This window comes from Vipera ursinii (assembly GCF_947247035.1).
Source record: "Vipera ursinii genome assembly, chromosome: 2".
In the NCBI taxonomy this organism is placed as follows: Eukaryota; Metazoa; Chordata; class Lepidosauria; order Squamata; family Viperidae; genus Vipera; species Vipera ursinii.
The window spans coordinates 119,975,134-119,991,645 of record NC_139513.1 but is presented as its reverse complement, the minus strand read 5'-3'; the positions used below and the strand labels follow the sequence as shown (position 1 = coordinate 119,991,645).

At 40.8% G+C, this 16,512-nt stretch overlaps 1 protein-coding gene across 1 annotated transcript in view; it reads left to right on the top strand.

Annotated features, from left to right (window-relative positions):
* Positions 1-16,512, top strand: part of MYO15B (myosin XVB) — a gene marked incomplete at its 5' end in the record, with an annotated part of 107,524 nt that overhangs the window by 70,349 nt on the left and 20,663 nt on the right. Inside the window, 13 exons of the mRNA XM_083351115.1 lie at positions 497-650; positions 998-1,070; positions 2,054-2,249; positions 4,255-4,370; positions 5,446-5,505; positions 6,756-6,831; positions 8,933-9,051; positions 10,312-10,430; positions 11,300-11,441; positions 11,968-12,079; positions 13,978-14,138; positions 14,350-14,471; positions 14,764-14,824. Coding sequence (XP_083207241.1) covers positions 497-650; positions 998-1,070; positions 2,054-2,249; positions 4,255-4,370; positions 5,446-5,505; positions 6,756-6,831; positions 8,933-9,051; positions 10,312-10,430; positions 11,300-11,441; positions 11,968-12,079; positions 13,978-14,138; positions 14,350-14,471; positions 14,764-14,824 — 1,511 coding nt within the window. The remainder of the gene's footprint in view (positions 1-496; positions 651-997; positions 1,071-2,053; positions 2,250-4,254; positions 4,371-5,445; positions 5,506-6,755; positions 6,832-8,932; positions 9,052-10,311; positions 10,431-11,299; positions 11,442-11,967; positions 12,080-13,977; positions 14,139-14,349; positions 14,472-14,763; positions 14,825-16,512) is intronic.

Below are 16,512 nucleotides of genomic sequence, written 5' to 3'. Positions count from 1 at the left end.
AGTCCCATGATTTTTTTACATTAACCTTCTATTTTCTATTCGTCTTTCACACTGCAGCATGAGAGTATGATTCTGCACCCCAAATGGCTTCCTTCATATTAATCTCTGCAGAAATGGCTATGGTTAGGGCACAGAATAAAGAGATGGTGACATGTTTGTTCATCCATCCATCCATCCATCCATCCATCCATCCATTCAACAGATCTATATAGCATTCTATCCAAGCAACCTGGGGTTGCTTTTGCATCCTGTTCCTTCAACTTTTCTATTCTGAAACAGTTGGTTTTTGCTGTTCATCTCACTGCCCATTCTAGTTTCTTAGACACACACACAGGATGAAGAAAGCAAGAACTTTGTGTAAGAGATTGGAAAGTAGCTGTTTAGAAACTATTGGTGAATACCAAAACAGTATTTGTGTGTGTGTGTGTGTGTGTAGAAGTTTAGTAGGGTTGTAACTTAAAAAAAAGAAAAACATACTCTTAATTCTTTGCTTCAGATTTGCCACTTCCTACACAACTGGAGAATTATCAGGAGAGGAAATTCCAGAATACGAAGCCTGAACAACCTGAACCAAGCCAGGAGATACGGAAGATTATTAAAAACCACAAGAAGCGTCCAGTCCCACCACCAAAACCCTTCGTGCCTGCTAGGTAAGAAAAGTGTCAAGTTGATCAAAGATCTCCCTTGATGGTTAAAGTTGCAGGAAGAAAAAATTCAGGCCATCCCTAGAACTTCTCAATTTGAGGGAAGAGGGAAAGTGTGTTAATGTGTAGTTGACAAAATATTTGTCTCCAAATACTGGACATTTCTTGCATAAGTGATTAACCATCTTGTCACAGGATTCCCTTCCTAGAGTGGGAACAGCCATGGAGCTTTTGTATCTATGTATGTAAGAGAATTTCTATAAACAAAGTCTCTAAGGTTAGGTCTTTTGTTGTGCACAATCCATGGTGGTCCACACCACAGGTCATCTTAGCTGGTTTTTGTTTAATTGCAGAGACATCCCTAAATCTCCTACAAAATGTGAGCCACAGGATGAAGCTCTGGCAAAACTGGAGACTCTAGGGCTGGTGAGTGTTTGATGGGCTACTTTCAATCTAGTGTGCAGAAGGAAATGTCCTATCAAAATTTGCAGGCTTAAATTTCCAGTCAGCTCATAGTACTCATTGGGAAGCTTTGAATAATTCACTTTTTCTTTGCCCAGCCTATGGATAAAAATCAGACAAATCTATATCTGCCACCAAAGGGAAAATAAAACTAATTTTCATAACGTATGAAAATAACACCTGACTATATGGCTGTAGTTATCTCCACTCAGTCAGCATCTTTGGAAATGTTCTGTCTGTTCTCTGGATGGAACTCAATCTTCTGAAAATAATTTTGATAGTCTCAACCAAGAGACACCATGATTTGACCTATACACAAGGCACTACTAACTCTATTTAGATGCTGTTAAAATCTATCTACCACTACTAATAAATTGTTATGGCATTTATAAAGTTTGCACCATTTAAATCATCCTAATGGGTCCATGTATAGAAATCTATCAAATTAAATGAACAAATTAAATGACAATTGTCTTCAGTAACTTAGAAGATTTCTGCCAGAAAGCTTCCAGCTTACATTATATTATTATATTACATTACATTATATTATTATATATTATTATATTATATTATATTATCATATATTATTATCATATATTATTATATTATATTATTATATTATATTATTATATTATTATATTATATTATTATATTATATTATATTATATTATATTATTTTATATTATATTGTATTGTATTGTATTGTATTATATTATTATATTATATTATATTGTATTATATTATTATTATTATTATTATATTATATTATATTATATTATATTATATTATATTATATTATATTATACTATATTATACTATATTTGACACTTTGTTGTCAAAGACTAACTTGCTAGCTCTGTGATGTGAATGAGACGCTAATCCTATGTGAGTAACATTGCCATGGCTGAACTGAGCCCTTACTCTTCCTTTCTTCTTCCCCATCCCAGGTCTCCTCTGAAAAAATTAAACCGCCACCACCTTCACCACCAGTTAAACCCTCCAATACCATCAAAGAAAAACAACTGGCGCTCACAAATATTTTTAGTCATCATGGCTCAGTGCTTCCTCCTCCCCCTCCTGGGCCACCCCCACCACCTTCATTTCCTCCAGATTCTGTCACAGGTGAAACAATGGGCACAATAGGTAAGTAAAGCCTCTCTGATCCTGTAGACTTTGTCTGGCACATCCACTGTAAATTAGGAAGCAGCCATCTTTACAGGCGGAGTGTTTTTCCTGGGGAAAATGTGGTAAGCATTTTGGGTGTAACTCTGGATACATTTCTTTTATAAAACTAAGCAAGTTTTAGCTAATGTTGCTTAAACTGTGCAATAGAGTCTAGTCTTCATTGTGCTTCATAAGTACTGTAACCTATTTTTATAGCACAGAAGCAAATCTGTAGCTATTTGGAATTTGTCATTTCCACAAAATATTTTAGTTCACTTTTTGAGTTTCTATAATATTGTATCAGGAGCAAAAAAAAGGTTGAATATTGTTTGTTTGTTTGTTTGTTTGTTTGTTTGTTTGTTTGTTTATTATAAAATGTATTTGCTGCCCATCTCATGTTAAACAACTCTGGGCAGCTTACAGCATAAAAATATTAAAATCATCAGATGTACAATGACAAAGTAGATAAATTAAAATCACGAACACAAGATGGCAAAGGAGGGACCTGGATACATTGGGATTGGGGGGGGGGGATTAGCTTTTAATTAGTCAACCACTTCCAGTATGAAGCTCCCTTATTGGGTCCCCAAGCCATCTACCAGAGCCTGGTCATAAGGCTCTTACGAAAAGTCAGGAGGGTGGGATCCAATCTCATCTTAGTGGGTAATATATTTCAAAGGGCAGGATCCATGGCAGAGAAGACTCTTCTCTTGGGTCCTGCCAGCTGAAATTCATTGACTGATGGGATCCGCAGTATGAATATGTTATTTTGAAAGCATTTGAAAGCCATGGTGGTGCAGTGGTTAGAATGCAGTATTGCAGGCTAACTCTGCCCACAGCCAGGAGTTCGAGCTTGACAGGGCTCAAGGTTGACTCAGCTTTCCATCCTTCTCAGGTTGGTAAAACAAGGACCCAGATTGTTGGGGGCACAATATGCTAACTCTGTAAACCGCTTAGAGAGTGTAGTAAAGCATTATGAAACAGTATGTAAGTTTAAGGGCTGTTGCTATTGCTATTCGAATGCTGATCTAAATGTTCTAAAAGCATCAGACAATATTTAGATGGCAATGGTGAACAGAAACAAAGTATTCCACTAGATCATAATACTCCTTTTTAATATAATGTCTATAGAGATTCTCAGTCATCCAGGTCATGGTTGTCCAAAGGTGGTTTTTCAAGAGGCAGCTGAACTTTCTTGTTTTTTTCTTTGAAGACATTCGCTTCTCATCCAAGAAGCTTCTTCCGCTCTTTTTAATATAACTTTTAAATTCACATGGCTTTCTCTGCATAGCTCATCTACCTTAACTCTGCATAGCTCATCTGCCTTAACTATTCAACTTAATGCAGCTGTTCTTAACTAGAGATCTCCAGATGCTTATGCAGGGGCCTTCAAACTTGGCCCTTTTATGACTTGTGGACTTCAACTCCCAGAATTCCTCAGCCACACCATGCCTGGCTGAGGAATTCTGGGAGTTGAAGTCCACAAGTCATAAAAGGGCCAAGATTGAAGACTCCTGTGCTAATGGTTCACAGCTCCTATTCTCACCAATTGTTGTCTCCCTGACTGAGATTCTGACAAAACTCTATGTATAATAATCTGGAAAGGCTGCCTCAGTCTCTTGGCTAGATCATAGCTTACAGTTATTGGTGTTTTTTTCCCCAGTTTACTCATTTTTTCCTTTATTACTTTGAATTATTACATTGGGTGCCTTTCATTGGAGGGCAATCTATGCATTTATTATAGCAAAGAACAGTTTATTGCTCCATAATTAGTTTTGCTTTACAGTTTTAAATAGATATTGTGAGGATGGTAGTCTGTAGTCAGAATATTTACTCAGATCCCATTTTAAGAGGAGATGGATCAAGAACATTTCAGAGATATTTCAAAATTTTCTTAGTTGCTTTGAGGATAACTTAAAAAAAATAACCTATACATACCTAGAATACTACATTTCCTTCTTTTTTCTGTTTCTTTCACATTTAGATTCAGCTAAGACAGTGTTGGAAGACACTAATGTCAAAACCCAGCTCTTCAATCTTTCTGCTAGTGTCAGCTTCTCCTATGCTAATCCTACCTGGAAACTCTTCCTGCGGAAAGAGGTGTGCCATGGTCCTACCTCCTTGCATTCCCGTCATGCTTAGTTATTAAAATTAGCATCTCTGACTTCAGCATGTCCATCTGTAGTGACAACATCTCCCACAGTTTGGAGACTTAGTGGCTAATCCTCTTGCAGCTCCCATTCTGCAAACTGTGTTTGGATAATTTCAATGCCTTCTGTCCTGTATGCTTATTATGGATATTATGTTTAGGGTTAATATGAAATCTGGGACGGCTGCACATGGATTATTGTATCATGAGTAGTCATCAGTTGTGCAGGGTTGAGATGGGTGTAGTGGTAAGGCTCTGGGCTACAAACCAGGAGACTGTGAGTTCTAGTCCTGCCTTGGGCATGAAAGCCAGCTGGGTGACCTAGGGCCAGTCACTCTCTCTCAGTCCAACCTACCTCACAGGATTGTTGTGGTGGGGACAATAGGAGGAGGAGGAAGCATTTTGTGTATTTGCCACCTTGAGTTATTTATAAAAAGAATAAAGGTGGGATTTTAAGAAAAAATCTAAAAAAATGAGGCTAGGATGATGGCAAAAGAGTTACCCTGTGTTAAGATGGGTGGCCAATAAACTTGATAAATAAGAATAATAAATCATAAATGAAAAAAAATGGAAGCTTTTTAAATTACAGTGTGAAAGCATATAATAAGCCACTCACTGTGGTGGAGATTAATATAGATTGGTTAGCACCAACATGTCTGATTGTATGGCTGGCTGGAGAAGAGCAGCATTCAAAAGGAAAGGATGTCTTCAATTACTTTTCCTATGCCAGGACAGAGTTTTGTGTTGATAAGCCACTATTTCCCCCCAAAATGACATATATGTTGTCTTCACTCAGTGAACTGGATGAATATATTAAACTCATGACGTCACGTGACGTCACACGACTTATTGCGACTTTTCCTCCATTGCCGGCAATGGGGTGGGCACAGTTTCAGGATGACGTGTCCGGCCCACGGGCCGGCAGTTTGACATGCCTGATTTGTATACAATCACTTGCTATTTTGAGTCATGATTTTATTCTTGCATGTGCGAAAATAACTTTGTGTTGGATCTCTTCCTCAATAGGTTTTTTATCCCAGGGAAAATTTTAGTCATCCTTACTGCTTGAATTTGTTATGTGACCAGGTAAGTATTTTGTGTGTGTTTATCTGTGTGTGTTTGTGCTTGTGTGGTGAGTGTGTGTGTGTGTGAGAGAGAGAGAGAGAGGGAGAGGGAGAGAGAACACATATGTGTGCATGAAAGATAAGAGAGACTCACTTTTCTTTTGGTCATCAGCCTCCGCATCAAGGACTCCATCTTTTATCTTTTTTCTTCACTATGTCAAGAATATCAAAGAATCAAAGAGCCTTGGTGGAGCAGTGGGCTAATGCCTCCTTAAGTAACACCAGCTGCCTGCAATTAGTGCAGGTTTGAGTCCCACCAGGCTCAAGGTTGACTCAGCCTTCCGTCCTTCTGAGGTAGGTAAAATGAGGACCCAGATTGTTGGGGGCAATAAGCTGACTTTGTAAAAATGCCGCTTGGGGGGTGAGCAAAAGCCCTAATAAGCAGGCATATACATAGAATGAAGGCTATTGCTAAGCACATTGATTTGTGCTTTAGATTGTAAACCGCCCTGAGTCTTCGGAGAAGGGCGGGATATAAATGGGATTAAAGAATATATATATATATATATATATATATATATATATATATATATATATATATATATATATATATATATATATATATATATATATATATATATGGATCCTTGGTTTTTCGGGTTTTCCCCCGCGTAGAACTAAAGGTGTAGGCGCAACGTTTCGACGAAATCCCATCCGTCATCATCAGGCTAGTGGTTTCTGCTTCCTTCTTCTGGGAGAAGTACATACTTCTCCCAGAAGTACATACTTCTCCCAGAAGAAGGAAGCAGAAACCACTAGCCTGATGATGACGATTCATTTAAAATGTTTTGCCCCGTTTTTACAATCTTTCTTGCCACAGTTGTTAAGTGAATCACTGCTGTTAAGTTAGCAAGACAGTTGTGAAGTGAATCTGGCTTCCCCATTGACTTTGGTTGTCAGAAGGTCACAAAAGTGGATCACATGACACTCCCCCCCGGGACACAGAATTGGTCATAAGTATGAACCAGTTGCCAACTATCTGGATTTTGATCACACAGTCTCATGTGGATGCTACAAAGTTCGTAAGCTTGAAAAATGGTCTTAAGTCAATTTTTTCAGTGCCATTGTAACTTTGGATGGTCACTAAATGAACTGTTGTAAGTCGCAGACTGTCTGTATCTAATTTACTCCATATACTCTTGTCTCAAAGCTTGACACTTGCATTATAACTGTTATGAGTTCAAACTGAAATCCATTTTTGTCCCTTCCCAGATCTTGAGAGATACTTACTCTGAGTCATGCATTCGAATTTCCAAAGAGGAGAGGCGCAAAATGAAAGACCTGTTAGGTAAGGAAGCCAGTCATGTGTTCTTCCTGGTCCCCAAATATCTAAAATTGAAGAATTATCTTGCATTCTTTTATTCATTAGAGTTATGGGAACTGTTATAAGTTTGATCATGTTCTGCCCTCACGATCTGTTACTGATCCCACTACGATTCTCCTGCTAAGAAATATAAGCCCTTCTAAATGTTCCTCAAGGGACGCGGTGGCTCAGTGGGTTAGGACGCTAAGCTTGTCAATCAGAAGGTTGGCAGTTTGGCGGGTCGAATCCCGAGTGCCACGTAACAGAGTGAGCGCCTGTTACTCGTCCCAGCTTCTGCCAACCTAGCAGTTCGAAAGCACGTAAAAATGCATGTAGAAAAATAGGGACCACTACGGTGGGAAGGTAACAGCGTTCCATGCGCCTTTGGCGTGTAGTAATGCCGGCCACATGACCACGGAGATGTCCTGGGACAAGCGCTGGCTCTTCGGCTTTGAAACGGAGATGAGCACCGGCCAGAGAGTCGGAAACGACTAGCACGCATGTGCGGGGGAACCTTTACCTAAATGTTCCTCACTCAGTGATAACTGGGTTTAGGGACTGAAATAATTAGCAGCAATGTGTCAGATGAATTCCTGTTCACTCCCAAAGTCCAGATGTTCAGGGCTCTCCTTCCATTCAATAACAAGAGGCAACCCAACTGCTCCCTTCCTTTGGAAGACAGAACTGCCACTGGCACATAGGTTATTCTCCACCCCAGGATATAGCCTGTTCCTTTGGGTACCTTGGAGAGCATTAGTACTCTGTATCACTTCCATCAAGAGAAAATTCAGGTGCCAATCTAACTGCTTTCTGGGCATGGCAACGTGGCATTATGTTTTTCTTGGGCAATACAATCTCCTCCCCGCAAATCATTCTTCAGCACCCCCACTCCAGAGAGGTTGGGAAGAGGTAGCATTGCTGTGCATAACCCAAAGAAATGCTGGTGCACAAGTATAACAATCCAGGGTGCTTCCTGCTACCCACTTTACATGCACATAACCAAACTTACTCGATCCAACCTAATCTCACTCCAGTTACAGTATACAGGATAAAGCCTTGTTGTGCACGCCTACTTTTTCCCAAAAGACAAAATGTCTTAGAGCAGTGCTATCAGGATTTGTTTCTTTGAGGTGAATTTGCACTAGAGTTTTGAAATGTTTATTTGCTTTTCCTGCAAAGATCAGCGGAAGCAAACATGCACTTCTAAATGGCAGGATGAACTTCAGGAAACAGTATGGGTAGCCCTCTGGAGTTGCACCCACTGTTTCACTTAGAACCTTGCATTTCTTTCTTCTCCCTTCGGCCACAAAATTGCTAACTTTCACACGCACAAGCCTTAGCTTGTTTCCTTCTGCTGGACCTTGCCTCCTGTTCCAGATTCTGATGGACTCTTATTCAAAAAGGAGGAGAGATTCTCAAGTGCCATTGCCATCCCCAAACCACAAATTCCCCATATAATCAAATGTTTTAGATGATTAAAACAATCTATTTGATGCAAATTAAGGGACTATGATAGGGACGCGGTGGCTCAGTGGGTTAGGACGCTGAGCTTGTCGATCAGAAGGTCGGCAGTTTGGCGGGTCGAATCCCGAGTGCCGCGTAACAGAGTGAGTGCCTGTTACTCATCCCAGCTTCTGCCAACCTAGCAGTTCGAAAGCACGTAAACATGCATGTAGAAAAATAGGGACCACTACGGTGGGAAGGTAACAGCGTTCCGTGCGCCTTTGGCATCTAGTCATGCCGGCCACATGACCACGGAGACGTCCTCGGACAAGCGCTGGCTCTTCGGCTTTGAAACGGAGATGTGCACCGGCCCCTAGAGTCGGAAACGACTAGCATGCATGTGCGGGGGAACCTTTACCTTTACCTTTAAGGGACTATGACCAACTGCAACAGAAGGCTGTCTAATGCTGGCTGCAGAACATCAGATCCCTGCTTGCAGGTTGCCCTTAGAAACAGCGCACTCTTTGATGTGCTTCCTAAAGTGTGCTAACTGGCGTCATCTCTGAGGCTTGCTTCCATCAGGGGAAATGATCCCTAGCCTGAGCCTGCTGACTAAACTTTTCCTTTGTATTGTTGCCATCAGCCGAATTCCACGTGGGCATGGATGTCAGCTCCATCACAGAAGAAGGGATCAAGAAAAGAATTGTGGTGGCTGCTCGTGATAACTGGGCCAGCTATTTCTCTCGCCTTTTCCCAGTAAAAGTAAGTTAGCCCTACCTCAGCCTTCCATAACTTGACACTTCTGTTACCATCCTTCCACTAAGATTCAGGGGTTTCTTTCCCCGCAGGGCTTCAGCTGTTATGGGTAATATAGGTTATAGGGCAGCCCTCTGAACCAGGATCTCTGCCCCATAGAGGTTGCCTGTGCAATGAAGGCTGACATGGTTGAAAAACTGACCTTGACTAGATAGACTGTGTGAGAAAGCTTTAGCACACCAGGAAGTTTTCAGCTATCATGTTTAAGCCAATCTCCAGAACATACTACTATTTGTTTGTTGCCCTATATATTTTTTTCTCATCTCAAGGCAGCGTTCATACCTAACACTCCTACCTCCTAATTTCCTCACAAGAACTTTGTGATATGGGCCAGAGTGACAGAGAATGACTGGCCCAGTCACCCACCTGGCTTCCTTGCCTAAGAGAGGACCAGACATCAAGGTCTTTAGCCCAGCACTTTAGCCACTACACCACACTGCCTGTCATTTTTATTATTTAATTGGATTCACCCCCTTATGCTAAACTCTACTTTGTTTAAGTATAGTTTATAGACTAAAGCATTATCGGTTGGATTTCCCTGTAATGCTGAGCCAAGCCAGATAAGCTAAATTTTTTTTTCTTCACCGGGAGTTTTTTTCTTGTCCCATCATCTCATTTAATCTGGATGGGTAAAACTGCAAAACTCAGAATGAAAATATGTAAGGTTTTTTGTTTTTGTTTTTGTCCTAAGGGTAGTGTTTTCGGGGGAATAATTTGTCAAGGATAGACCCGGCCTGCTTCTTTTGTGTTCCTCTTTCTTTTGGCCCAGTGGCCTGAAACAAAGCACGAAGCTGTAATTTTCATCCATCAAACATCTAGTCCAAAGAGGCCGACTCTTCAGATTGTCCACTAAAGCAACTGCTCCCCTGTTATGTATGCAGGCACCTGCATAGCAACAGCCACCAGGGGGCGTTGGCCTGAACGGTTTTGGCGGGAAACCCAGTTTCGGCGGGAAACCTAGGGCCACCCCCATTGGCTGTCAGCTTACCTGGCTAGGTATTTAAGGAGGCCAGGTAACCCTCATTCCCCAGTTCGCTACCCACCTCCAATAAAGAGCTGAACTCACACACCGGCTGGCGTCTCTTCCTTGCGTCGGACCCACTACACAATATCCCCCTCTCACAAAAAGTTTGCCTGCTGCCTGAGCAAACCATGGGAACATTTTGTCAACCATTTTGTGGCTGCTGTCTGTTCCCTTCCTAATAGGGAGAAAATGGAAGTGATGTCCAAATACTGGGAGTTTCTCACCGGGGTCTGCAGCTGTTGAAGAAATCCAAAGAAGCCAGTTTCAGTCCTGAACATCTGAAGATCCTTTGCAACTTCAGGTGAGAGGCAACAAAATCCATGCATAGAACTGTTTGCTAAATTCATGAGGGAGGCCATTGCCTCCTTGGCAGTAGAATACCACGAACCCACTCTAGGCTCCCTGGCAAAGATATACGTAGAGGCTGAGTGTGGTTACAGCAATTAATGCAGGTGAGTTGGCTGCACATTGGAGAACATCAACTGACTCTGCTTGGCAAAAAAAAAAACCCTCCTTTATGACCTGATTTTGCACTGCACATCAATTCCCAACAGACATCTGAAATCATATGACTTTTTATAACTATACTGAAGCATTTCATTTCTTTTTTCCAGTCCTTTTTTTATTCCTTGATTTCATGCTGGTGAGCAGGACCTATTTTAGTCCTCTGCATTACTTAACTATTTGATAAACTTTAGATAGTTTAGTTTGATAAACCAAAACAACATACATACGTACAACTATAGGTATTCAATTAAAAAAATCTTGAATGTTCCCAAATTCCCATTAAAATACAAAATAAAACAAGTTTTGCTCTGCTTTGATCTTCTCATTCAATTCATGCTTGATTCACTTGTCTGAATCATTTTGAGTTATTCAACCTGCTTTTTTTTTGCTGCAGCACCACCTGGTCTAGATTGCACTGGGTGCAGATTAGAGAGATCAACAAGCACAGGTTTATAACTTGATAAAAGGGGAGAGTAGATGACCTTTGTTGTAGTACTTTTTGTGCTAGTAGATTTATTATAACTTCAGGTATCTTTTGAGAGTTCAGAAGGCATGTCCTAACAAAAACTATCCCAGTAGGCTTAGTAAAGTAGCTGCAAAAGAACTAAGCCAAAGATGAAAGCCAAACAAGCCAGGGAATTCATGTTCTCTTTTTTTTTCCAGTTATGCAGATGTCCTTTCTTTGGAGCTGATCAGTCGGAATGTCCTTCAGTTGTCTCTGAAGAATGAGCAGCTCATACTTCATTCACAAAAAGCTCAGCAGATCAAGGCTACAGTGGAAATCTTCCTGAAAGAATTGAAACAGGTAAGAACAAGATCATTGTGCAAGTCATGAGGGATTGTACAGGTACCCCATGTAAAAGCACTGAGCTCAAAGGCAAATATTTTAACGTCAACTTATTTACCCAAATACTAATAGTCCTTGACTTATGACCACAACTGAGTCCAAAATTTCTCATGTTAAGTGAGCTTTGCCCCATTTTATGACCTAACCGTTGTTAAGTGAATCATTGTAGTTGATAAGTTAGTAATGTGGTTGTGAAGTGAATCTGGCCTCCCCATTGATTTTGCTTGTCAAAAGGTTGTAAAAGGTGATCACATGACCTTGGGACAGAGCAACGGTCGTAAGTGTGAACCAGTTGCCAAGCATCTGAATTTTGATCACATGATCATGGGGATGCTGTAATGGTTGTAAGTGTGAAAATAGGTCACAAGTCACTTTTTTTCAGTGCCGTAATTTTGAACAGTCACTAAATGAACTGTTGTAAGTCAACGACTACCTGTAATTTCAACCCCTTACCTCTGTTTTTCCTCTCTCATCCTTCCAAAAGGATTCCAACTATGTCATTGCCATGCGTAACTATGTCACAGATGACAAGAGCCTCTTAAATTTCAAGAAAGGTGACTTCATTCGACTACTTCCCATGAAGGGACTGGAGCCAGGTAAGAAAGATTGAATCCAATGTATCCTCTTTCAACCTCAAAATATCCCTTATCAAGAGTGAAACAGCTGCCAACTATAGTGCATGGTTTTGAGCATTTTAGAATGTCATGTTCAAAACAGATCTCTTATCTCCTTCTGAGCTCACACACGCAATATCTCTTGCCCTGCTGTCTCACACTTTCAAGCTCAAAACAGGGTGTTTCAAATTCAAATATGTCTGCATTTGTTGAAAGAGTCCTTAGACATTACTGAATCCTTAGCAAGGTGCTTGACCATCAGGAACTCAATTCTGTGAAATCGTCCAGCCCCAAGTAACTAATACTAAGAGTCCACAATGTCAACACACACACACACACACACACACACACACACACACACACACACACATTATTGCTTCGGTCAGACAAGAACATTGGTTAGCTAATTTGAGTGACACAGTTCTCAATAGCTATGCTGATTAAAGAATTCTGGGGAGTTTCAAACTCACAAAGCAGTAGCATATTCAGGATTGGAGAGAGACTCCCCTATGGGAAATAAGCTGCAAAGATAAGATAACTTTTATTGTCATTTTTTACTACGAGCACACTGGCCCACGTTAAAAATGAACAATGCTCTCAAAAGAAGTATATATCTACCCATATGTCTACCCATATACATACATAACACACATATATATATCATATATATACACACGCTTACATACATACATACACCATTTATACACATAAATAGGTTTAGGTTTAGGTTTTATTTAATTTATATACCGCCCTTCTCCCTGGGGACTCAGGGCGGTTCACAGGGCATATATAATTACGATACAAAAGTTAAAATAAGATTAAACCAATGCCCAAATAAAAACAATAATACAATAATAAAAACAACTATTTTAAAAACCCATATTCCCCCATCAGGCCAGACCAGCTAATTCGAATAAATGGGTCTTCAGGCCGCGACGGAAGGTTCGGAGGTCTGATGTCATCCGGAGCTCCACCGGCAGTTGATTCCAAAGTGCCGGAGCACCCACAGAGAAGGCCCTCCCCCTGGGGGCCACCAGCCGGCATTCTCTGACCGGAGGCACCCTGAGGAGGCCCTCTCTGTGGGAACGCACAGGGCGGAGGGGAGTTGACGCCGGCAGCAGGTGGTCCCTGAGGTAACCCGGCCCCATGCCATGTAAGGACTTGAAGATCATAACCAAGACCTTGAACCTCACCCGGAAGACAACCGGTAGCCAATGCAGCTCGCGGAGCAAAGGTGTAACATGGGAGTACCGGGAAACTCCCAAGACAACTCTCGCGGCCGCATTCTGTACCAGCTGGAGCCTCCGAGTGGTCTTCAAGGGAAGCCCCATGTAGAGAGCGTTACAGTAGTCAAGGCGAGAGGTCACGAGCGCATGAGTGACCGTGCACAGGGCATCCCGGTCCAGATAGGGCCGCAACTGGTGCACCAGGCGAACCTGGGCGAAAGCCCCCCTACACATACACATACACACATGCCATATATTGTATACATACACACACACACACACATATATATATGTATGTATGTATATGTACGTATGTCTTGAGTATTTTTTATGCACCCTGTCGACCCAAATATGGGGAGAAGAAATCTTTTGCCTGTATCAGCCCAAACTAGGGCCATCCACAGGGAGCAGTTGCTACTGCGACAATCATTTTTATATTAAATTTGGATTGCTAACAAAGAATTAAAGGGAGACTGGTATAGCTATTTCAAGCTGCTTTGTTCTCATCAGCTATCACTATCCATTTTGAAAACATGGCAGAAAGAGGAAACTTGAGAGTTCACAAGGTGGGTGCTATATGGAACAAACTGTGACTGAATCTAAAGACCAGGTAAGTTAAAGTTGGCAAGCCTAATTTCAGTCTTTTCTGTTCAGGTTGGCAGTTTGGCTCTATTGGTGGACGCTCTGGCCTTTTCCCTTCTGGAATGGTGCAGGTTGTGGCAGCTCCTGATTACCTCAACCTCCACATGAATCAACATGAAGAAGTCCGAACAGGCTGGAAGAAAAACACACAGGAGAGAATAGCTAACAAGGAGGTGAGGGTTCAAGCAGAGACCAAGGGGATTAGTCAAGCAAGAAAGTGAAGGGAGGAGACCATGTTGTTGATGAAGAAATGCAAACCATCCGCAGAGACTGCAGAATATGAAGAAGACTACGCAAGAGATGGAATATGAATATCACAGGATGATTTTTTTCCCCACTACCAAGAGTACCAGTTCTCTGATGACTGATTTTCTATCTCTTCAGAACTCTGCCCCCAGCACAGAGTCAGAAGTTACCAGGCCTAGCACACCTGTAAACTCTCTTGATATTTGCCACTACACTATGACGGAGTTTGCGATGGCACATTTCCGAGAAGCCCAATTCATGTAGGTATTCTGTAGCAAAACCCCTTTAAACATATACTATTGCAATCTACTGTTTCAGTTTAATTGCTAGCTGGGGCCCCCTATGTATTTCTTACGTGGTCACCAGCATGGGAAAAGATTCTTCGTTTGATGGTTGTAACCTTGTTCATACGTGTTGTGTGCAAATATTCAGACGTTAGCTAGGTGATGTTAATTAATTTCTTGTTTTAATGAAAAGATGGTGTACAAATAGGTTAAACAGACCAGTGAATAATAATCTGGGACTGTGCTTCTCATTCCTTTATCAATGCAGGGAGGATCTGCACCTTGTGGAAAACCCTTTGCTTACCACTGTCAAGTTTATTTGGGCACAGGTTTTTTTCTCCAAACCTTTTCCTTATATATACTTTTGGGCTCTTTTGTTTCTCAGAGTCTTAAGGCACATAAAAGTAGTTTGAACCTTCAGTAGTGCCTCAGACATTGCAATTCTGAACTACATTTTCATTAATAATACACACTGTGGAAAAATGAAGGTATCAGCCAGCTAAAAAAAGAACATACAAAGGAAAGAATACTTCTAGCACCTTTATTCCTCTCCAGATACTGTATCTTGAAGAAACTGAGCTGTTGTTCTATTACTTGCAAACAAGGCACTTTTTTCCTATCCAACTGGCAACTGGGATCAACTACTACACTGTCCAGGGTAGATAAATTCAATCAGTCATATAAAATAGCCTTCTGATCCTTCTCCTGAAAAAGATTTCCTATCCCAGAGATAGAGTGGGACCAGAGTTTTGAACGGGCCAGTGATCTATTTGGAAGACATTACTGTGCTGTCAGAATGATCAGAGAAGCTACATCGATTCTTAGCTGCTCAGATATATTTTTCCCAAGACCACTTCTGATTCATCAACTGTACTGGAAATCTTTTGTGGCAAGAATGCTTTTCAGTTCAAAGCAGTGCTTTTTTTTGTAAAAGAAAAAGGTGCCAGAACTCACACATGTCATACAACCCACCTTGCCTACCCTACAAGGTTCCATCCAAAAAAGGTGCCGGAACTCCATTCTGAGCGTTCTATGACCAAAAAAAAAAGCCCTGGTTCAAAGGTTTAGAAGCATGTGACAAAAATCTTCTTTGCTTGGCCAGCTGAAATTTTGCTAATTTACTGATTAGAAATAACTGGGTAATTCTGGAAAAACGTCCCAATGAACTTCCATATTTTTATAATATATGGAAAATACTGGCTGTGTACAAAATTGCCATCCATTATAGCCACCAAGTAATTATACGCTAAAGAAGCATCTCTCCTCCTCTCCTCTTCCCTCCCCTCTCCTCTCCTCATGATTTATCTCAAAATAAATATTTTTATATTTCATTTCTGTGCACGCATCCACAGCAAACACACACCCAGGTGTATTCTCCATAAATTATTATGCTTCATCCTGTTAATTCCCAATCGCCGTCTAAATGTAATTCTTTTTCCACCATTTTGTTTAGTGAAATCACTCTTGATGTGCTGTAATCAGTTCTTTTTAGTGTGTATTTATTTAATCTGCAATGTTTCGTTTAATGTTTGATTTGTTATAATCACCTTTACATATTTAAAATATATGTCAATAAAGAATTAAATGTTGAAAAAAGTATGTGGACGTTTTAAATAAACAGTGCACTGAGGTTCATGGAGCTAAGAAACAGATTGTCAGGTGTTATCTCAATCTGAGAGGAAGCATCTCTGCTGATAAGACCAAATCCCAGACTATTGAGGGACTTAAAGCATATCTAAAGGGATGTCTTCCTCTTTGACTCATGCAGAGATTTTGAATACTTATCATGATTAGTAAGATAGTATTTTCTAGATATGATCCCCTCAGAAGTGAGCCTGAGTCTTTGAAATCCTTTGTCGTGATATATCAAAGAGGATGTTTTAAGGGTTTTGGAATCTCAAAACACCCCTGTTCCAAGCAAAGCAGCTATTTTTGAATTTGAAGCAGGGTGTTTCTTACTTGAAATGGGGATTTTGAATTTCAAATGGCTTTGTGTATTCTTTTTCCTTCCAGCACA